The following is a 22,120-nucleotide window of genomic DNA, read 5'->3' as shown; positions in this document are numbered from 1 at the left end:
CCGTTTGCTGCCTTCTCACCAATAACCAACGCCGTGGCATTCATATGTGCAACAATGTTAGCAAGAGCTACATGCAAGCGATGTTTAGATACTCAACGCCGTAGACATTTAGAATCCCAACCAAGACGCCAGTCCTCACCCTAGTTACCCGCTTGCTGTTCCAAGGGCATTCCTTGGGCTTGAGACATGGTAACAGATCCATTTGTCAATGATGGCGTCGTCCTCATCCTAGTGCTGGATGTCTAAGACGTATCTTGAAGGTGGCGCGCTTGACCAAGTGGGCTTTGCTTTCGAGCCTGCGGAAAAGGCAATAATGTCGAAAGCCTGAGGACCGGAAAGAAGCCCAGAGCCAAAGTGCACTGCATTATCTGTGCTGGAGCTCGCAATACACATCGGGCCACGAGAAAATGGACAAGCCGTAGATTGTGAGAAATACTGTCAATTCTGCATATGGCCTAGACATATTGAGCTACTATAAGTCGGAAACTTTAACATCGTTCGATCATGAGTTCGCATTCATTGATCAAGAAGATCAACCCGGGAGGCCTGTCAGAACAGCTTCTAAAAACCTTGTCCCAATCTTACAGAAGCTGAGTAGTATACTCGCCATGTGCTCATCGCTTGCTCGAAGCATGAAAGAGGCGTTTGGAAGCTCTTGCACTCCTAGGTGCATTACTATGCGCAGTTCGTCACCGCCTGTATTGCGCCAGATAGCAGCGCCTCCCGGACTGACAACACAACGTCGTGTTCTCCACGCGGATTATTGTATGACATAACGAATCGTGATGCTAGACTTATACTCAGTACTAAGACCGAGGAAACTCTCCTCAGCTTTCTGGCGTCCAAGTGGTGGCCACCATGGTTCAGTTCCTGGGTGCTTTGGCGTGGGTAGATATCGTCTGTCTGCGCCCGTCTGCGATATTTGATTGCAAATGAGGTTTCTATCATATTGCCGAAAACTCTCTACCACCCATGATGTCGACTATACTTTCGACAAAGAATCGCACATTTTGAGGCAGGACGAAAATGGCACATGGCTTCACGTTGACTCTCAAACACTGTGGTGAATATTTCTCCCTGGATATCGTGGATAATTACAACATTCTCCGTCAATAAATTGCAATTCACGCTCCAAAAGGTCTCACATATCTATCCTTTATCGGCACAAGACTATGGTCGACGGTAAGCTTCTCGCTTGCCTCCTAAGTTTCTAGTCATTGATGAAACACGATATACCGGTCCTATTGGTACATGGTGCTAGGAATACAGAGTATATTATTGCAAGACACTTTTCTACCTGAGAGATTTTGGGCTAGATAGATATCATGCCATCCGGTCCGATCAAGCCTTTTGCTTCTGTGGAATCGTCTTCGCCAACTCATCCCAAGCCCACGGAACACGCGGTGCCTTGTTGGCCTGGAAGCTGAACTTGCCAACAGCACGATAGTTATACCACTTGCGCGTAGCGTCCTCCGCCGTGGTGTCCCTGACATAGTTCACGATGCCAAGCCTCTGGTTGTCCTGCCGAAGCTCAGAGACCCGCAACTTGCTCGCGCGAGCTTTAGCGATGGGACTCATGGTAGTGACGGCCAGTTCGGCGTCCCGAGGAAGCTTCTTGAGATACTGGCGCAGCATCTGCTCAGATTGTCGCGCGAAGGGGGGCAGGCGGACGTGCATGAACATGACGAACGGCGACGTCGTCCACGCGACGAACAGCAGCGGCACTACCCCGGAGAGAGCGGCTGCGATAGTTAGCTCCAGACTTGTAATGGAAATGCTGCCAAGGAACTCACTGCGAATCGTCGTAGGGCTCCATCCTTCCTTTTCGTAGTACTTCGGGGTTACCACGAAGGTGAAAAAGACGAAAATGAAAATGGTAGACAGCTTGACGCATGCCAGGAAGGTAATCCTGGTGACCCCGGCATGGTATATACACAGTCTCTCGGGATATACTATCTTTAGTGAGCCGATATTTTCATTTTGTTGTCGGGGTCAAGTAGCGTACAATGTTTACCAGGTGCATTTGTCTCCTTGGCGGTGGTCTTGGTCAGGTTTGAGGCTAACCTCCGACAGAGTTGAATGGCATTCTGCCGCGAACTAGACGACAAGGTCTTGTGCGAAAGGAAACGGGGCGCCAATGGTCTCGAAAGGGACCTCCGGAAGAATGCGACCAGCATGGCAATTATACATAGGTGAAGCTCAGTTCAAAGGAGCGTGTCAAGAAGATGCGCTTCCAATTCTGTCGGGTTATTTCTTAGCGTTGGCCTGTGCTCGACAATCACCACGAGCCCGGTCGAGCCTTTAGTGAGCCAAGAGGGTTGTGACAGGCTTCCAACCTCGTTTAAATGACCCGATGAACAACATACAACATGATTATAGTTTTGAACTTGTCCTACTCTTGTGAGTATCTAGTCTGGTCTCATTGAGTTACAACATCGTGCACGTTACGCGGCATTCTGCAAGCTTACACCACGTTCTTGGTCAACCAGTCTGCCCACTCCTGCTTGCCCCAGCTGGAGCTAACGTCATTGGCGACTACGCCGTCAAAGATGGCAGTCGGACTGACATGGACACCAACTAGTCGGGCCATCTTGACGAGCACCTTGAAATCGTTGGTGACCTTGTTGCCGCTGTTCAAGCTTCCATCCTCGGCTGGCTTATCGCTGATGACGAGTAGATCGTAGACCTTGGCCTCGTCAACGCCAACGCTCGCGGCAATCTTGGCTAGTCTCTTGTAGGTGTTGTTGCGGGTCTCGTTGACGACGTTGACATCGAAGAAGTCCTTCTGCTGCTTGAACAACGCGTCGCTGAACTCCCAGTATTTCTCAGGCGCAAGCTTGAGGACGGCGACCGCAGCCTCGTGGGTCAGGGTCGAGCTTGGGTGCCATGGCTGGACCTGCTGTCGGAACACGATCTCGAGTCCTTGTGACCACTCGTTGCTTTCCCGGACGAGGGGCACTACGGTGTGGTAGAGTGTGTTGAATTGCTTCGCCGAGAAAGGACATACGTAATCCAGGTAGAGCTCGAGCGTGTGTACCGATGCGGCCACGCCTGCCGTCGCGGGTGACTGCGCCTTCGCGAATTGCAGCTTTTGGCCAGCGAACTTGGGAGGGACAGCCATCGTCGGTCAAGTGGGGGTTCTCTTGGGATGGTTTGTCGGGTAAGCGTTGGTGCGTGGCAAAGGGCAGAAGTAGTCGAACAGCTCGAGAAGTCGTGGGCAGAGGGAGAGTCTTTTGGTCTTTATCTAAGTACTGCTCTCCAATCCGTCCCAGCTTGGTGGAATGACGGAATCACACCCTTAGATGATGTACCGTGGTAGTCACCTAACGCAGGGACGTGTATGGCGTCCATGTCGTAATTGCACATGCAGAACAGAGCCTCTGTACTCCATTGCGGCGTTGGTGGGGCAGCTACCCCTCCCCAAGACCACCACCAACTACCAGCAGCTGCCAGCTATCAAACCTCCTTGATAGTTTCTCCCGAGGCCGGATCTGATAAGTGCCCTGTTGAAAGGCTACCGCCGGGTATAATGAATCGGTCTTCCCACACTCGGATACACCACAGCTGACCAATCTGAGCTTTGTTGGAGCCAAACTTGGTGATGGCGGAGATGCGGAATGTGCGGGCGCATATTCATCTCAGGACACGCGGGTCCTGAATCTACTTAACCATGCGCAAGGCAGGGTTGCCCGCAGTCATCTGGGTTTGGCTACGAACGAGCGCCCTGTGAATTGACGCGACCTATGGAGGATTCAACTATTGCAAGCCTTTTCATCCGGTCGTCTCAGTCTTGTTCCAGTGACTTCGTACTTTGGCAGTAATTTAACCGCTATATATTTGGGCATTTCGTACCCGGACGCTGGGGGGCCTCCATCGATGATGTTGTCCACTAGCCGGCCCAGGTCGCCAACTCTATGGCCAACCATGTTGACCTCTTCACCTCTTCTCTACTCAATTTCTTGTATATAGTCCATCTACAGTGATTGTCCCGAAGACCATTCCGCTTGATGCCAGGCTTTCGAAGTTCTGTCGCGAGCCACGGCATTGGACCATCATGACTTTGAGCTGTGAGAGTCGACGTTGACGCAGCATCAGTCCAGTTATTGGCCCCATGTAATTTCGGATATCACCGAAAGAAAAGGTACAAACGAATTACCAGTTGCACTAGGTACGGTGGTGTTCGGTAGATTCGAAAAAAAGCACCCAACACAGTCATCGGGTAGGCTTCCGAGGTCATTGTGTCACGATGGGGTGTATTTCCCGATCTCAGATCTGAGGGCCAATGATCTGTCAGACTATAAGCCTGGTAAAGAGAATAAAAATTAAAACACCCACGATTGCCAGAATCCCATGAATTCGATCACTGTATAAGTGGAGACCTTGCGGAGGTGAACATCTGGATTGGGTTGCACCGACATGCATCCTTCCGTCCTGTACAACTTGGCGCCGACCAACATCTTCAACCGGACGACTCCCTCGTTTTCCTGCATTCGACTGTTCCCTGAAACCCTTTTGAACGACTTATTCCGACTACCCCTCCTTATTGATAAGTACCATACGAACCGCACAACAAACAATTTCCTTCTACCTTGAGCAATAATGGGGTTTATACATGATGGGACCTTGATATCTCTCATTCTCGGCCACCTCTTGTGCATAGTGCTAGGCTGGGTAGCCTGGCAGCGTTTTGTCGCTCTGTCCGATATCCCAGGGCCCTTCTGGGCTTCAGTTACTCGCCTCTGGCACGCGAAGCAGATCAGAGATGGCCGCCAGATGGATTCCATATTGAAGTTACATGACAAGCTTGGGCCCTTTGTGAGAATTGCACCGGACGAAGTCAGCGTCACGCATCCTGAAGGTGTCCGAAAGCTCCTCATTGATCCACTGCGCAAGGTCCGGCCCCAAATCGTTCGCGAAGCATACGACTAATGTTTCTCTAGGGCTATTGGTATGAAACACTGACGTTTCCGGATTCTACATATCGCCCGGCGATCTCGATCGTTGATGTCAAGGAGAAGAACGAGAGATCTAGGTTGTTGGCATCCGCATACGCGACCTCAAGTATTCTGCATTCTGAGCAGGCCCTTGATAGACAGATTGAATCGTTACTCAAGTGGATGGGGAATTATGCTGCATCGTCCAAGCCCATGCAACTCTCAGAGTTCTTTACATTCACTGCATACGACATTATGGGTAAGCCATTTCTCTCTACCCAATGAAGGGATCAGGCGGACTTCTTAAAATCTCCTTCTCGTAGCACTAGTTAACCTTGGCCAGGCGAGGTCATGTTCTCAAAGCCCTTTGGATTCCTTGAACAGGGTTCCGACATCGAAGACTCGCTTCGTCAAGGGCTAGAGTTTGGTTCCTATGCCGCAATTCTTCCTTACTTCCCCTGGCTCCAGAGGATACTCGTCAGTCCTAGAATAGCTTCGCTAGAGCTCCTGCCGTTCAACTTTATCGTAAGAAGATCCATCAATGCTCTCAATGAGCGAAAATCAAACCCAGATGCCCGCTACGATTACGTCGCCCACTGGCTCAAAACACATCAGAAGCACCCGGACAGGCTGACAGCCAAAGATGTTCAGGCTGCTGTCACAACTAATGTCAGGTATCGTCTAACTGTCCCACTACAAGCCTCTTGAACTTTGCTCACTGAAACTATTGGTCAGCGCCGGTGCGGACACCGTCTCCTGCGCCCTACAATCCTTCGTGTATCACGCCATCCGGCATCCAACAGCCTGGCAGCGTGTTAGAGATGAGATAGCCGAGGCTATGAAAGAAGGACACTGCCAAGGTGACGTGATCTCATTCGCAGATGCACAGAAATTGCCCTACCTGCAGGCATGTATCAAAGAGAGTTTACGTATCTTCGTGCCTGCGTCTATAGGGCTCCCGAGGGTCGTTCCCGAGGGAGGGATCACCATCGGGGAGCGAACATTCGCTGCAGGTACAATGCTGTCCTTGTATCTACCGGGTATCATGTTGTCCAAAGACATCTGGGGAAAAGATGCAGAGTCCTTTCGGCCCGAGAGATGGATGGATGCGGACTCGGCTGCATTGGAGAAGTACTTCATCCCTGTGAGTTGTGACCAATCCTACAGAGTAGGTTGAAGTGGACGCACTAATGAACACATAGTTCGGCCTGGGTTACAACTCCTGTGCTGGGCAAAATCTCGCCAGGATTGAGTTGTCAAAGATATTACCGACCCTAGTACGCGATTTTGACGTCGAACAGGTCAACCCCAATCAGGAGTGGTCGTATAAGCCTTACGTCACGGTCGTTCCCGGAGGATGGCCAGTCTACATCAAAAGACGAGGCGCCGCCGATAGCAAACATACATAGCAGAGGTTAAATAGCTACGGCTTTGACACCTAGGACTATTGAATTGAGTTCGAGTCCACGTACGAGATTGAACGCAAGTACGCGCAGACAATGTGAACGACTAAGCTATGGCTCAAATGGTTTGTAACTTCCTCCTGAGCCCATCGTCGAAATCGGCTTAGTCTAGAGGTTCGAATCTGTCTACGGACCTCTTTAGACCCGGCTATTTTGGTGGGCGGCTGAGAGTCAATACCGTAGCATCACCCGGGCTAGGAACTGGGCAACGGAGACCGTGTAGATCAGGAACCCCCCATCCGCCAAATCGCATTATTTCTTTCCTACGTTGGCAATTTCAGCTACAACAATAATATGGCGGCTATCCATCCACAGTTTCCGTACTTTATTCGAGATACTGTCTTGAGTTTGGAACAGAGGACTTCTACGAGTCGTGAAAGCAGATACTCCGACCGAGTTAGCTCCCCTCGGTTTCTCCACCTTTGGCGTCGGTGCCGATCTATAGTATCTCTTCTGAAGCCGCGCAATCCTCTATACTTCCCGTCATCACATCCGTGGGACCATACCAACAAATCATCATGTTCCGCCCATTGCTTCTGCGATTACTCCCGCTCACATTGGCACGCGAGTTTTCGCATATACCCAAGCTGGCTGCCGGCCAGAAGCCTTTCCACCTGGACAGCTCGGATGACGTAGATATCGTCACTGGGAGCCGCTTCTACGGCCTCAAGACGTTTGCGAATCTGCCATATGTGCACTGCTTCTCTGGAGATGGTGCGAGTGCCCCTGAGGCTTTTGATATTGCCTTTATGGGTGCACCATTCGATACGGTATGCCCGTGTTGGCTCTGAGCAAGTGGCCCCATCAGAGATAAGATCAGATTGATAACCCATACGTCTTGAAGGGAGTCACCGCTCGCCCTGGGGCCCGGTACGGTCCCGGAGGCATCCGCACGGGTAGTCAGAGGATGGGCGCAGAGTTTGCTTGGAGTGTCTACACCGGTAAAACCCTAGATATAATGCCAGCCCCCTCCCCACCGCCTCGACTTCTGCTGGCAGCCATTCTCGTGGACCGAGGCTGAAACTGCGACAGGGAGAAACCCTCTCAAGTCATGGGCCACTGTTGTGGACTGCGGCGATGCGCCGCTGGTATGGCTCGATAACACCGTCGCAATCAAGCAGTTGGACAAGGCCCACCGGGTGGTGTCCGGACGAAAAGCGGCCAACACCAGCTACTCCGTGACGCCGCGCATCATCACGCTGGGCGGGGACCACACGACCACGCTGTCGGCGCTGCGGTCTACGCACGAAAGTTGGGGCCCTGTCTCTGTTGTGCATTTTGATAGCCATCTTGGTAAGTGCAGTATCCCTCTCACTAGATACGATCTGTTTTCTGATGACATGCAGATACCTGGGATCCGAAAGTTCTTGGTAAGCTGATAAAAAAAAATTTTTTTTCCTCGTCTCCCCCTTCGCTTTCAGTTCAATCAATTATCTGAACCTGGGGTGGTCCTTGACGCACGGCTCACGCCTCAGACAGAACCTCATCCTCAACAGCTCGATCCACGCCGGGATCCGCGCCCCCTTGTCGCGAGCTAAAGGTGACATGCGCAATGACTTGCGTTGCGGCTTCCACACCATCAAGGCGCGGGACCTTGACCGCATCGGAGCCGCTGGCGTCATCTCGCAGATCAAGGAGCGAGTGGGCGACTCCAAGGTCTACATAAGCGTGGACATCGATGTGCTGGATCCCGCCTTCGCTCCCGGTGAGTTTCCCCGCCTGTCCTCAACCATGGCTTACAGGCCGCCGGGCGACCACGGCTGATAGTAGACAGCCACTGGTACGGCGGAGCCTGGCGGGTGGTCGACCAGAGAGCTACTCACCATCCTGGACGGCCTGATTGGGCTCGAAGTTGTTGGAGCAGATGTGGTAGAGGTCGCGCCGATCTACGACAACCCGGGGGAAACGACAGTTTTAGCTGCGGCGGAAGTGGCCTTCTCCTTGCTCGAACTTATGGTCGAAACTCCTGTCAAGTCACTCGCTGATTGAGGAGACCATATCCAAAACCACATGCACAGATGGATATCAAACATGGTAGTGGATCAAATGCAAACATTGGGATGGGGGTAATGAGATGTCTATAAATGGTGCTCGCAGTAACAGGAGCATGATGCATGCCATGTCTTCCCAAGCAGAATGATTCGAAATATGCATCCCGTACACCGTATTACCAATGATCCGCTCGGATGCAGCCCCATAACTCAGGACGCATTGATTCGCGTGGCCGCTGCCACTGCCTATATGTACACAAGGAGAATGACCTCCTTACACCCTATCCAACTTGCGACGCTCATTGCGTGTGCGCTTCATAAGCTTCTTGTACTTCTTCTTCTTCATCTTGAGCTTCCGTTGCCTCTTGACGCTGATGGCCATCATGCTATCGGGGCGACCGCGAACCTCTTCCCGGCGCAGCTGTCGCAGGGCCATGCGCTCCAAGAAAGTGCGCGGCACCGTGTCGTCCTCGACCAAGGTCGGGCTGTGGGCCAGAATCCGGACTTGGCCGTTGGGCTCGGTGGTCTCCTCGAGGGTGAAGATGGCCTTGTAGACGCGGTGCTGAGGCTGGGCCTCGACCGCCTGGTGTTCCTGAGCTCCGGTTTCGGCGGTGGCGGATTCAGGTTGCGGTGCGGGCGGCGGTCGGAAGGGCAGAAACTGGCCAGCCATGGCGTTGAGCTGGAGTTGGATGTCGCCCTCGAAGCCGTCCATGGGTCGGACCTCGATCTTGGCCATGTGGTCATTGAGGGCATCGGCGGCAGCCGAGTCCTGTTGACCGCTGACACTCAACCCCTGCATGGGTTGCTCGAGCTCGTCCACCGTCCGGGACAGAGTAGACATGACATCGTTGAACTTGTCGCTTTTGCTTCGGGGCGCGAAGATCTGGGCGAAGGCGTCGTCGGTCACGGTCCGGGGGAAGCCCTGGGTAACGGACATGGGCCGATGCAGGGAGAAGAAGGTAGATAAGGCGAGAGCTGCGGGCGAGCACCCGTTAATACGATAGTCGAGGAGCTGCGGCCTTCCTGGGCATGCCACTTACCTTCTTGCGGCACATTCTGTGTGCTGGGAACGCTGGGAAGCTTGCCCAGCGCGTCGCTCGCATCCTTGGCCTTGCGCTTGCGCTTCTCGCCGGTGGGCTTCTCGGCCGACTTGGAGGACTGGGCGGGCGATGCGGCGACCTGGCCGGCGGGCAGTCCCTTGGGCGAGTCGCTGGGGCTCGAGGGTTTCGAGGACGAGTAGCGCCGCCTTTGCTGGTTGCGCGGGTTGTATGGGAAGGAGACGGCGGCAGCAGCGGTTGCGCGGGCTGCGGAGGGCGCCAGGCTGGACAGCAGGGAGGTCTGAGGTGCAGCGGACACAACCCGCCGCACCGATGAGGGCAACATGACTCCCAGGTGTGCGAGGGCGCGGTGGGAGAGGTGGGTGTCTGGGTGGCGGTCAGAGGGATGACGGAGGGCTCACTCGCGGGAAGAGAGGCTCTCGTCTCGTGATGGCGGTTGAGATCAAGATCCGGATTTGCACAAGGCGGCGGCGGCACCTGGCAGGCGCTTGGCCTTGGCGCCGCCAGCCCGGCCCACCGGCGGGCGCCAATTGGGCGTTGGATCCGTGCCACGCACCCGCTGAAACGTTTGGCCGACCCTCTCTAACCGTGGAACCTTCAGGCCTGAGGTTGGCGGCTATGGCCGGTTGGCCGGGGCTGCCCAGTGGTGCCGCCCTGCAACCTGCACCCCTGCAACCCCCCAGAAACAAAGAAAACAGACCTCGGGACCCACTCGGCCATGCTGTCGGCCGTTGGGCCTTGAGAGCCCCGGCGTCCGCATCCGACAACCACCGGAACCGACAGACATTGGATCGCCCGGCATGGAAAGCAACTCGGCTGACAGCCTCTGCGGACACGGGCGGAGCCGGCGCGATCAATAATCCTCTTACACCGTACAACCAGAGCCACATGGCCGTGTCTGGGGTGGTTTGGGAGATGTGTCAACGAAGCTGAGTAGGCATGGTCTGGCCTAACGCAGAATATTTCCCCGGCAGCCCCCTTCGGTGCCAAACTGCCAAGTCACGCATCGCGTAACTTGGGCAGCGATCGTGAGATCGAGTTCAACGGCAGTCTTGATTGTAGGAGTTCGTCACCGCCTACCTAGGCAATATGGCAGGCAGGGAGCCCGGACTTGATACCGAGCGACATTTGCTTGTACCAAGGTGCCTCGAGCGTTCCAGGCTTTTCACATGATCTCAGTCGTGTTAGTCAGGCCCAATATCTTCTGTGACGACTCCCAGCCCTCGGGCAAAATGTTTGCGTGTCACGCACTCTCCTCCACCCCCTCCGGCCGGCTGCAGTACCGCTCTTGATCTAGACTGTCCGTACTGAGATCGGCCCCGATGTCTAACACGATGGGTCCCTTGGCTCGGTTTGAGAAAGTCATTTCAAACTGGCTCTCGAAGCACAATATGTCCATCTAGGGGAACTATGTCCCACTACCGCTAGAGAGAGCCCACCTTTAGCGTCTCTCTTCCTCGGAGAGAAGTCCGAGTCGGCACTTTGCTCGGCAGGCTAGTGACCTTTGGGAACCGCGCTTGTCGGAAGACACACGACTGCCAGTGGTGCAATTCATGTCGCACAGCTGCGCCGTGAATCAATTTGCCATCGCTGGCCAGGCTCCTGCCAATAAGCTTGGGCAGTATCTAATTACCATAGTCATGAGTTTGGGTCGACTATACCCGCATCTGCCCCCTCCCCCGCCCACCCTCCGCATTGTCTCTCTCCACTTCCCGGCAACACTTACACGATGGTTCCGGCTGCCCACAAAGTGCCGTGTCTATACTGCTCAGGAGTTCATATAATAACTTGGAGTCGTCGATGAATTATTGTCATGTTTGAGTTTGAAGCCAAAGACATTGCTGTCCACCGCGTTGAACCCATCACTATCCCGCATCAACTTCAGGAATATAAAGAAACATGGGTGCCAGACATCTCAAGACGGCGGCGTTGACGGCCAACGTGGCCACCAACCAGAAGGTCACCGACATAGTAAAAGGGGTCATTGATGACATCAAGGCAAACGGCGACAAGGCGGTGCGATCATATTCAGAAAAGTTTGACAAGTGGTCCCCCGAGTCCTTCAAGCTGTCAGAATCCCAAATTCAGGACATCATCGCCAAGGTCCCAGCCCAGACCGTTGCCGACATCAAGGAGGCACAGAAGAATGTCAGGACATTCGCCGAGGCTCAGAGGGCCACCATCACAGATGTCGAGATTGAGATTCAGCCAGGTGTATTTCTCGGCCACCGAAACAACCCAATCGACAGAGCCGGAGCGTGAGTGCCGATGATCCAGTACAGCCGCCCTTTGTGCAACTTGTTAACATTGCCATTAGATACATTCCTGGAGGCCGATACCCCTTACTCGCCTCTGCACACATGACCATTATCACGGCCAAGGTTGCAGGTGTCAAGCACGTGATTGCCTGCACACCCCCTATCGCTGGCGAGATCCCGTACGCTACCGTAGCAGCGGCCCACTTTGCTGGCGCCGACGAGATCTTCCTCCTGGGCGGCACCCAGGCCATCGCCGCCATGGCGCTCGGCACCGAGACCATCAAGAAGGTCGACTTCATTGCCGGGCCCGGTAATGCCTTCGTGGCCGAGGCCAAGCGCCAGCTCTTCGGTGAGATCGGCATCGACCTCCTGGCGGGCCCGACCGAGGTGCTGGTCGTGGCCGACGACCACGCGGACCCCTTCACCATCGCCACGGACCTACTCTCGCAGGCCGAGCACGGCCCGGACACACCTGCCGTGCTGATCACCACCAGCGAGCAGGTCGGCAAGGAGTCGATCCGCTTCGCCGACGAGATCCTCAAGAAGATGCCGACGCGCGAGCTGGCCGGCACCTCGTGGCGCGACTACGGCGAGGTCATCGTCGTCGACAGCCTGGACGAGGCCTACGAGCTCGCGGACGTCTTCGCCAGCGAGCACGTTCAGATCTTCACCCAGAACCCCCGCGAGGCGCTCGACAAGATGACCAACTATGGTGCCCTCTTCCTGGGCGAGAAGACATGTGTCAGCTACGGTGACAAGGTGAGTCCTTTTCCAATTTCTGCATCCCTTCGCGGCATCTCATACTAACTCTTCGCCTAGTGCATCGGTACGAATCACGTCCTGCCCACCCGGCACGCCGGCCGGTACACGGGAGGTCTGTGGGTCGGCAAGTACCTCAAGACGCAGACGTACCAGGAGGTCGTAAGCGAAAAGGCATCCGGCGAGATCGGCCGTCTCTGCGGTCGCTGCTCGAGAGCGGAGAACTTTGAGGGCCACGCAAGATCGGGTGATCTGAGGGCGTACAAGTACCTCAAGGACCCCCATGAGTGGATTGATGAGGCTAAGAAATGAAGCAGTCACTATGGAGGGGAGTCGTCGAGTTGATCATGGTTCTTAAAAAATGGGAACCCTTGTGTAAAGCTACTGCAGATTGCTAGCCTTGACTCTGAATTTGTAAAATCATTCATGTGCCCCCTTTTCGGTCGACAATCCAGAACTTGATTGATGTATTAATGTACCTTCTAAAAATCCGGGCTTTTCTCACGGAACTTTTCATCATGCCCTTATACTAATCACGATATAACGAAACAGCGGCAGGTGACGCGCAACAGCGACTTATACGACCTCAGCGCGCCTACAGCCGCGCCGCCTCCGACTCAACAATCTCCGGGATCGTCTCCTCCAGACTCGGGCCAACGGGCTTCCACCCTAGAAACTTCCTAGCGCGCGCCGCGACGCCGTGCTCGTGGAGGGCCCAGCTCGGGTTGCCGAGCTCCTCGGCGGAGCGCTCGCGCACGTGGGGCCGCGTGCCGTCGCCGAGGCGGCCCTGGCGCTCGGCCTCGGCGGCGACGGCGCGCGCGACGTCGGACCAGACGTGCGCGGCGTGCTCGAGGAAGAAGTAGGCGTGGCGGCCGAAGACGGCCGGGTCGCTGCGCTTGCCCGGGTCCAGCGCCGCCCCGACCGCGAGCCCCAGGAACGCCCCCAGGTCCGCCACGTGCACGTTGTCCCAGCGTGCCGTGCCGGGCGGGATCACGGGCGCGAAGCCATTCTGCAGCGTGAAACGCGTCAGGTTGTACACCTGCATGCTGCGCTGGTTGACGGGCCCGCGGCCGCGGCCGTAGATGGTCGGCGGGCAGACGACGAGGGTGCGCACGCTGGGCTTGTCGTTGGCCGCGAGCACCAGCTTGTCAATAGGCCGGTGTGGGCAGTGGTCCGGCAGCTGGTCCGTGAGCAGGGCCACGTCGTCGATGTCGTGGAACGTGTCACGCCGGAGCCAGTCCTCCTCAGCTTTGTCGAGCCCAGCGATTAGCATGGTGCCCGACACGTGAATCCAGTAGCCCGGCTTCTCAGCCGTGTGACCGCTGGCGAGGCCTCTGGTGATGGCACGCGCGGACGGCTCGTTGTCAGCAGAGTCGGCCGTGTCTGTTCGCAGTAATCAATGCGTTAAGTACATAATTACTTTGTCGGGGGGCTCGCACAATGCGTGATACGTACGGACGACGATATCAGCGGCCGTAGCTTCCTTTTCGATGATGTCCTCATCTTCAAGGCTACCGACCACTAGTTGGAGCCGCTCAGTAGACGGATACTTCGCCGACACCAACTTTGCCTTTTCCTCGTTTCGAACGAGCAGCCTATACTCGTACTCGGGATGATTCGAGTACAGCTGGGAAAAGGCCTCACCGCCGACGTAGCCTAATATGAAGCTCAGTTCTCAAACTGGACTCTTGCGGACAGATGGGCATCGATCTCACCAGTTACGCCGGTTCTATAAAGAAATGAGCTGTGGACGCCCGGGTGCATGGGGGCTCATGGGTAGGCTTACAGGAAGATCTTCGGAGTCATGGTCGTTTGTCTGTGGATGGGGATTCGTCAAGTTGACCCCTCAAGGCAAGGTCTAGGGTCGCAAGTTGAGAGGGAGAATGGAATATTGCCAAGGTATAACGGAAAGTTGAATAAACCGAACGCCAAAGAAAGGAATCTGTGCACCAGACCATTAGTAATGAGATCATGTCGAACTTCTCGGCTGCCGGGTTCCAACTTCAACACTTGCCTATTTTGTCCATGTGCAGCGCAAGAATAGAGCTGGCTGGGGCACCTAGGTACCCCACACTCCAGCACCTAACTTAGGTAAGTAAACCCAAGCCACTGCGTCGAAAACGTAATCACAGGGAAGCACGTTTTCAGAAAGTAGTTAATGCGGAGAGTTTTATCATTTACGCAAGAGGCGAGCACATGTTATAACAGAAAATGATGGTTTCAAGGTACTGGAGCCTGGTATTGCCTACCTCGCCACCTACACTATGACAGCCTGTATAGTTCCAAGTTTATCTCGCCTCTAGCTTGTTATCAATGCTCGATGGTAAAATAGGCCTTGACCTCGACTTCATTACTCCAGCCAGCCTTGAGTCCCATTTCATTCCACGCACGCTCCACGTCAATCTCCAGCACATGCTTATCTGCTTGGTTGATGGACACGGTGTGAGGCGGTATCGTCTGCCCCTGGATTGTGACCAAGAAGTCGTCCTCAATAGTCATCTGGGGCAGGGTTGAAAGATATACACCTTGAGACTGTTAGTGTACTGCTATACATAATCGATGGGCTAAGAAAGGGCCCGGTTCGGCATGGGACCTACCAAGGATACCTAGGGCCTTGAGTCTTGTATCTAGTAATACTCGGCCGTTATGCAGCAACTCAAACTCAGACGACGTGATGGCTGCTGCGCCTGTCATCTTACCAAGGAGCCCTAGGTTGCCTGCGTACACGCGTCCGATGGACTCGCTGTCGAACTGCGACAGCGGGAACGCAGAGAAGATATCGTAGCCCCTGACCTCGAGTGAAACTGGTATCAATGCTGAAGATGAGCTAGGCTTGACGATGGGAGACACAACCCCGCTGCTATGCGCCCTCACGATGTAATTCAAGGATGGTACGACTCCAGAGAAACGTGACAGAGGAATGAGTTCAGTCAAGGGTCGGGCGGATATATTGAAGACGCCGATGATAGGCGTGCCAGTCACAGCGCGACCATGATAACAGCCAACTTTGAGGATGGCATCGTCATCATAGCCGGCATACTGATCGATAGAACGGCCGAGGACACTGGGTCGGAAGATAACGGTCTTGCCCCGAGGTGTTGGGCCAGTCATCTGATATATAAGATCAAGATTGTGGTGCCCGGGCGCGTCGGTGATGTAGATTGGACCACCGCTAACACATCGAGCGGCGGCGTGAAAGCCTGAGTAGTCGTGCACTGTCTGGAACATGTCCCAATCTGGCAGAATATTGAGATGCTGCGTTAGCAAGCTGTTGTGGGCGTTCGTCCAGATGTGCCAAGGGTGCGACTTGGGAATGGCCGGAAAGAAGTCATCCGAATTGCGGACCAGTACCGCAGGACGGTTCCGCGGAAGCTGAGAATAGAACAAGATGTGAGGCGTCTGCGACATGCAGGAGATGGCCTTGATGCTAAAATGTCGCAGCGACGATATCATCCAGGCATCAAGGTAGGTGTTTGTGAGCTCTCTACGGTGCTTTGCCGATTCCCAAGTGTCGATCATAAACTGCGCATCCGTCTTGACGCCATCGATGCCACAGTCCGAGAGGAACTTATAGAAGTCATCATAGAACGTATCCACGTCTTCCTTGGCAATTACCGTCATGGGTCCTCCCAAGGGCAGATTTCGCCTCTTTGCGTCTTCTCGGTCAACGACTACCGTCTTGTAAGTCGTAGCCAGTTTGCCTTCTGGCGCAATGCCGCCCCAGTACCCCAGGAGCGCGTGCCATACAGCGATATGCTGAATGTTAGGGTGCTTCGAGCGTATGCGCTGGACTGTATTTTTGAGGCCGTTCGGAAATGTCTTGGGATCTGCTTCGAAACTCTTCCATCCACGCTGAAATTGACTGTCATGTGTGTAGTCAATATCCTGCCAGTTGTCATCGATGATGAGACTCGTGACGTTGATGTTGTTTTCCGCGAGCGTGTCAACGGCCTTGAAGACCTTTTCATCAGTAAGGTCTTGTCCGAGGGCATTCCAAGTACCTAAAGATCAGTCAGCATGGGAGTTGAGGCACGTCGGGGTCGCGGCCTACTTACAGTACCCCAGTCCATCGTACCAATTTTCCATCCATTCAGGTTTTACCCCGTCTCTAAGGGCTTCAAGCTCAACTTCCAACTCGTTGTTGACTTGCTTCGCAGCATAAACCACATTCCTAGAGTGGTACATGACGGCCGCCAGAGCACTCTCAAAATTGTCGCCAATAGCAGCCAGGACAATTCCAGATGTGGAGTTCTCGCCATCGTTGCGCAACTGGCAAAGGTTGTGAGTCAGACTTGAGAAAGATTCAAGACCAGGCAGAATAGACTGACATGTATAGAAGGCTCTCCAGACTCCGAGTGTCGAAACACGGTTATGACATCGTTGACTCCACTGACGCCGAGCAGCACCAGATGCTTGCCTTGGGGGCTCAGGAACGCTACCATAATGGCATCTTTGTCGAGACCAAACTCGGTCTTCCCATGCCGGGGGGCAAGCCATGGAGTCCAGATACGGACCAAAGCGAACCATCTACCTGGAATCAGCAACACGGACTTTCGATCTCAGGGTGCATGATATGCCAGCCTACCTCAAATACCCTCCCCAGGGTACACCTAACCTGTAATCGGCGCGAGTAGAGTCCTCGCCGTTCGCCGCATTCACAGGTGCTTCAATGACCCAGAGCTCTGTGCCGGGGCATTGGCTTGAGGCTCTTGCAATGGTCAGATCTGGGTTCAGGTTCTTGACAATATCAGTGAAGCTGGTCAATGCCTTGGCACTCGTCTTCTCGGCATTGATAATGATGGTCCCATCACCAATACTCTGTTCGTCTCTCGCCCATCTCCACGGCTTGTCGGAGTTGTTGCGAAACTTGAGCGTGAAGTTCAGTGCGGAGGCTACCGCGAGAGAAGCACTGAAATATAGTCGGGACTTGTGAGCTGGCGCGATCTGGAGGGAACTCGGGGCAGAACCATCTTTCATACGAGACAGGTCAGTTTCAACCCAGTCCTTGCCGTCGGCCGACTGCCATAGGACAATCTCCCAAGGGTCGTTTGCATCCTTCTCTTCAACTTCCAGAAGCACGATGAAGTCGATAATTCCGCTCTTGAGTTGGGTTACCTGGCCGAGTGGCGGATAGCAAGATACTGTAGCGCCCATTTCGCCAGAGACGGTGGGTTGAGGCGGGGGTTTCTGCTTCGGGATGAAGACGGCCTGGAATTCCTTCTCGAAATCGTAGGGTTCGTCACTCATGGTTACGATGGACAGTATGGGGTTACGATCTGTGGGAGGACACGGAGATGATGGTGCAACTAGAGTTTCAATTGATATACTAATAAAGGAGGAACATGATTTCACATGGAGGTCAAAGGGGTTGGATACTGATGAGGCGCCTGACTTGTACGTACTAGGTATGCGGTGGGCAGGTGAGCAGCGATGCCGGCCGGTATGTACAGCGTGCCTAGGCAAGTAGGCACAGTAGGTTGATGCACGGAGACCTGACTGAATGACAGCAACTTATGGGTGCTGTGTTGAGTGCAAATCGGGGAGCTATCCGCATCCCAAGCTGGTGCACTTGCATCAGGTGCAACACCAATCAGTGTGGGTTCAGAATGACGATGTGATGCAGGAATTGTGGTCCGCACTTGTTTACCATGACAGACGGGACACCTGGAGTGGTCAGCGAGCAACAGCCTAACTCGAGTTACACAGTGGAGAGGCCAAAGCCTGACAGCACCTGCAGACAAAGACTGGGAACGGACGACGGGAGAGCGGGCTGGCTGGTCGGTCGGGGTTGGTCGGGTAAGTGAGTTACAAATTACAAACAAGCCACAGTACAGAGTCGCTCGAGCTTACCTGCAGTACCTAGGCAGCACCTAGGTAGGTGGGCGAGTGCTGGGAGCTAACAGAAGGCAAGCCACAGCAGCAGACTGTGCGCGTGTTGCGTGAGATTCTGTTCTGATTCTTCGGCTTCGGCAGCTAGCGGAAGTGCAAGTCTGGGACAACCTCACCCACTCATCCACATCCACCCATCCAGCCAATGGGCGTCGCCCAAGACCAGCTTATTTTCGTCTGCGTGCCTGAGATCCCAGGCGCCAACAAATTTGATCAGAGCACCGGCCAATCGAACGAATCAAGAGAAGCTTGCCGTGCTCAGCAAAAAGCCGAAGTCACTCGCTCGAGACTGTGACGACCCTCACATCAAACCACTCAATCCGCCCCCTACGCACCACCCATCACAGTCCCGATGGCCTCCCGGAGACTCGCTCTGAACCTCGCCCAGGGCATCCGCAGCCGCCAGGCTGCACCCGCCCTGAGCGCCCTGAAGCGAGGTTTTGCGACCCCCGTGTCGTCGCCCGCCGGCGCGAAGACCCAGACCACCACCCTCAAGAATGGCCTGACCGTGAGTCCGCCGTCCCCCTTGCCCCGGCCACGCCCACGCGGCCGTCAATCGCCCTCGCCCGCCTCACGAGCTTTTGTCTAACCCCGCGTCATCCCGCAGGTCGCTACTGAGTACTCGCCCTGGGCCCAGACGTCGACGGTGGGAGTCTGGATCGACGCCGGTTCGAGATCCGAGACCGATGAGACCAATGGCACCGCACACTTCCTCGAGCACCTTGCCTTCAAGGTACGACGCGCACCCCCCCTCTGCCTGCCAGCGACAGGCACAGGCACGCCCGCAGACGATACTAACCAGACAACCAGGGCACCGCCAAGAGGACGCAGCAGCAATTGGAGCTCGAGATCGAGAACATGGGTGGCCACCTGAACGCCTACACATCGGTGCGTGAAATATCAGCTCTCCCGCATCACGACCGCCCAATGGCCCCCCTCGACTGACTGACTGACTGACTGACATTCACCCCCTGTCCAGCGTGAGAACACCGTCTACTTCTCCCGAGCATTCAACGCCGATGTCCCGCAATCCGTCGACATCCTGGCCGACATCCTGCAGAACTCCAAGCTCGAGCCCTCGGCCATCGAGAGGGAACGCGACGTCATCCTGCGCGAGTCCGAGGAGGTCGAGAAGCAGCTCGACGAGGTCGTCTTCGACCACCTGCACGCCACCGCCTACCAGCACCAGCCCCTCGGCCGCACCATCCTCGGCCCCAAGCAGAACATCCGCGACATCACCCGCTCCGAGCTCACCAACTACATCAAGACCAACTACACGGCTGACCGCATGGTCCTTGTCGGCGCTGGCGGCGTCCCCCACGAGCAGCTCGTCGACCTGGCCGAGAAGCACTTCTCCGGCCTGCCCACCACCTCGCCCCAGAACTCGGCCTACCTGCTGTCCAAGCGCAAGCCCGCCTTCATCGGCTCCGACCTGCGCGTCCGTGACGACACTATCCCCGCCGCTCACATCGCCATTGCTGTCGAGGGTGTCAGCTGGAACGACGAGGACTACTTCACCGCTCTCGTCACCCAGGCCATCGTCGGCAACTACGACAAGGCCATGGGCAGCGCTCCTCACCAGGGAAGCAAGCTCAGCGGCTTTGTGCACCAGAACGACCTGGCCAACAGCTTCATGAGCTTCTCCACCAGCTACAGCGATACTGGGTAAGTAAATCGTAGGGTTCACCAGAATTCACAATCACAGCGCTGACCTCTGCCGCCATAGTCTCTGGGGTATCTACCTTGTCTCTGACAAGATCACCCGCCTCGACGACCTCGTCCACTTCACCCTCCGCGAATGGTCCCGTCTGGCTGGCAGCGTCACCGAGTCCGAGGTTGAGCGCGCCAAGGCACAGCTGAAGGCCTCGATACTGCTGTCGCTTGACAGCACATCCGCCGTTGCCGAGGACATCGGCCGCCAGCTCGTCACCACTGGTCGCCGCATGAGCCCCGGCGAGATCGAGCGTACCATCGACCGCATCACTGAGAAGGACGTTATGGAGTTTGCCAACAAGAAGCTGTGGGATCAGGATATTGCCGTCAGCGCCGTCGGCAGCATCGAGGGTCTGCTCGACTACCAGAGAATTAGAAACGACATGAGCCGGAACTTCTAAGCTGGGCTGTGGGTGTCTAATAAAGAGGGCTTGTCCAGCGTCTTTGGGGAGAGGAAAACCACACGGTCATAGAGTGTATCAGATACCGCACACTTAGTTGTACCATAAAGAGTTTCTCATCTGTTAGAATTGCTTACTATTTTGTCTCATATACATGTCTTTCGACGCGTCAAATTCATGCCAGCTTGATTCTCTTTGGGACAGTTCTTCAACCTTGCAGGCTTGGGAAGCAACCAAGAGAATGGCAGGATTGATGAAAAAAAGGAAACTTGACCAGACCTGAACAAGCAAGGCCAAACCAGGTGGAGCTTCTTTTGCCCAAAGGTCTCCTTTGTTCTGTTGCAGTTGGCGTTCAATCTTGTATCCCAGAAGTAGAGTACCCTAAAGCTCCTTCATGAGACGTCAAACCTCCACCTACGAGTCGCTAAGCATAGAAACATATCTAAGAAAGAAGGCTTTGTGGAGGCACTGCCTCCCATACTCCTGGTCTTGGGGTTCCTTTTTGTTTTTGTTTTTTTGTTTTTGTGCCCATAAGTTGCTCGCGCCTCTCGTCACTGAGCTGGCAGAAAGTCACCCCTTTGGGCGTAAGAAAGATAGCTCTTTGCGTCTTGGCCAGCCTACCGTATGCAGCCAGTTGGCGGCAAGGCCAAATAGATTTCACAAGCCCTGTTTCACACTTCCGTCTCCTTCTGTCCTCGAAGTCGAACGAGGAAGTCGAACGAGTTCGCGAGCTTCGCGTCGGCAACTAGAACCCAGATCTTCACCTTTGCCTTAGAGCCAAAGACAGTATTCACCCATACCGCTCTCATGTCAGGCTCGCACTTACCATTCAGCTCTCCAGGCCTGACAGTAAAAAACCTGGAATCTCATCCTTCAACTCGGAGTCAATAAAATGGATCGCCCCACGCACTTGATTGCCTCCTTCAACAAGGGGATTACCCAGACTAGGCACCAATGCTCACACTGAACTTCTGTATACGGTACACCCAATTCTTCTGCCTGTTGATTCCGATGGGGAAGCCTCTCAGGAAAGGCCACAGGAATCTCAAGCAGATGGCTGAGCGCGTCCATGATACTGTCGTAGGTCAAGTAATCAAGATCATGCACGTCTTCTATGGCAACTCTTGGCGATCCCGACGTTATAGATGGGGCCGCCTTAGTCTCTCTTTAGCTGTTATATGAGGGTTTGATGCTTGACAAAGCTGTAATACCGCGCTTGCGCGAAGTTTCCCTGGAATAATTGGGGCCATTGTGTTTTGGTTTATAAAATATACCTGAAAATTTCGACTTGCATCCTGTATGTTGTTCTCTGTTTTGATTTTGGACAGGAGTTTCCTCCACTTTACAGTGAAGCCTTGAAGATAATGAACGATCTAGATCCTCTCTGAGAAGATGAAAGGAATGGTGCCCTTCCATCTAACGTCAATAATAAGCTCTAAGTAATCATTGCGCTGCAAAAAGGATAGTAATCATAATGAAGCTTCGACGAATGGAACCAAGGCGTTGTCGAATAAGTCTAGACTTAGTCCTTCGGTAGCAGCGAGAACATGAACAGTATCCAATGCGAAGACTTCTGACTGTAACAAGTGAACACCACATCAAAGATACATTGGGTTGATGACCTGATATTGGCGTTGGTTGGCTACGGAACTAA

The 22,120-nt window shown here is 54.5% G+C and overlaps 8 protein-coding genes across 8 annotated transcripts; 4 read left to right on the top strand and 4 right to left on the bottom strand.

Annotated features, from left to right (window-relative positions):
- Positions 1 to 1,341: 1,341 nt before the first annotated feature.
- On the bottom strand, positions 1,342 to 3,121 carry JN550_004277 (uncharacterized protein; the record flags this gene model as incomplete). The annotated part of the gene is made up of 4 exons (XM_049315774.1): positions 1,342 to 1,742; positions 1,794 to 1,952; positions 2,015 to 2,097; positions 2,469 to 3,121. The coding sequence occupies 4 exons, from the start codon at positions 3,119 to 3,121 to the stop codon at positions 1,342 to 1,344; spliced, it is 1,296 nt and encodes a 431-aa protein (XP_049173815.1).
- A 1,478-nt stretch (positions 3,122 to 4,599) lies between these two features.
- On the top strand, positions 4,600 to 6,343 carry JN550_004276 (uncharacterized protein; the record flags this gene model as incomplete). The annotated part of the gene is made up of 5 exons (XM_049315773.1): positions 4,600 to 4,893; positions 4,941 to 5,193; positions 5,278 to 5,608; positions 5,670 to 6,078; positions 6,137 to 6,343. 5 exons carry the CDS (start codon positions 4,600 to 4,602, stop codon positions 6,341 to 6,343), a joined length of 1,494 nt encoding a protein of 497 aa, XP_049173814.1.
- A 572-nt stretch (positions 6,344 to 6,915) lies between these two features.
- JN550_004275 (uncharacterized protein) lies at positions 6,916 to 8,386 on the top strand (the record flags this gene model as incomplete). The annotated part of the gene is made up of 5 exons (XM_049315772.1): positions 6,916 to 7,167; positions 7,218 to 7,338; positions 7,430 to 7,767; positions 7,877 to 8,102; positions 8,172 to 8,386. The coding sequence occupies 5 exons, from the start codon at positions 6,916 to 6,918 to the stop codon at positions 8,384 to 8,386; spliced, it is 1,152 nt and encodes a 383-aa protein (XP_049173813.1).
- Positions 8,387 to 8,662: 276 nt separating this feature from the next.
- JN550_004274 (uncharacterized protein) lies at positions 8,663 to 9,771 on the bottom strand (the record flags this gene model as incomplete). Its single annotated transcript, XM_049315771.1, has 2 exons — positions 8,663 to 9,363; positions 9,429 to 9,771. 2 exons carry the CDS (start codon positions 9,769 to 9,771, stop codon positions 8,663 to 8,665), a joined length of 1,044 nt encoding a protein of 347 aa, XP_049173812.1.
- Positions 9,772 to 11,345: 1,574 nt separating this feature from the next.
- Positions 11,346 to 12,775, top strand: JN550_004273 (uncharacterized protein; the record flags this gene model as incomplete). Its single annotated transcript, XM_049315770.1, has 3 exons — positions 11,346 to 11,704; positions 11,764 to 12,463; positions 12,524 to 12,775. The coding sequence occupies 3 exons, from the start codon at positions 11,346 to 11,348 to the stop codon at positions 12,773 to 12,775; spliced, it is 1,311 nt and encodes a 436-aa protein (XP_049173811.1).
- Positions 12,776 to 13,058: 283 nt separating this feature from the next.
- Positions 13,059 to 14,269, bottom strand: JN550_004272 (uncharacterized protein; the record flags this gene model as incomplete). The annotated part of the gene is made up of 4 exons (XM_049315769.1): positions 13,059 to 13,846; positions 13,919 to 14,119; positions 14,179 to 14,192; positions 14,250 to 14,269. 4 exons carry the CDS (start codon positions 14,267 to 14,269, stop codon positions 13,059 to 13,061), a joined length of 1,023 nt encoding a protein of 340 aa, XP_049173810.1.
- Positions 14,270 to 14,773: 504 nt separating this feature from the next.
- On the bottom strand, positions 14,774 to 17,710 carry JN550_004271 (uncharacterized protein; the record flags this gene model as incomplete). The annotated part of the gene is made up of 5 exons (XM_049315768.1): positions 14,774 to 14,988; positions 15,061 to 16,464; positions 16,519 to 16,732; positions 16,792 to 16,990; positions 17,049 to 17,710. 5 exons carry the CDS (start codon positions 17,708 to 17,710, stop codon positions 14,774 to 14,776), a joined length of 2,694 nt encoding a protein of 897 aa, XP_049173809.1.
- Positions 17,711 to 18,704: 994 nt separating this feature from the next.
- On the top strand, positions 18,705 to 20,466 carry JN550_004270 (uncharacterized protein; the record flags this gene model as incomplete). Its single annotated transcript, XM_049315767.1, has 5 exons — positions 18,705 to 18,860; positions 18,960 to 19,085; positions 19,163 to 19,240; positions 19,332 to 20,017; positions 20,079 to 20,466. 5 exons carry the CDS (start codon positions 18,705 to 18,707, stop codon positions 20,464 to 20,466), a joined length of 1,434 nt encoding a protein of 477 aa, XP_049173808.1.
- Positions 20,467 to 22,120: the final 1,654 nt, after the last annotated feature.

Source organism: Neoarthrinium moseri, assembly GCF_022829205.1.
Source record: "Neoarthrinium moseri strain CBS 164.80 chromosome Unknown scaffold11_Wmoseri_CBS_16480, whole genome shotgun sequence".
NCBI classification, from domain to species: Eukaryota; Fungi; Ascomycota; class Sordariomycetes; order Amphisphaeriales; family Apiosporaceae; genus Neoarthrinium; species Neoarthrinium moseri.
Note: the sequence above shows the minus strand (reverse complement) of the source record. Positions and strands in the feature narration are given on the sequence as shown.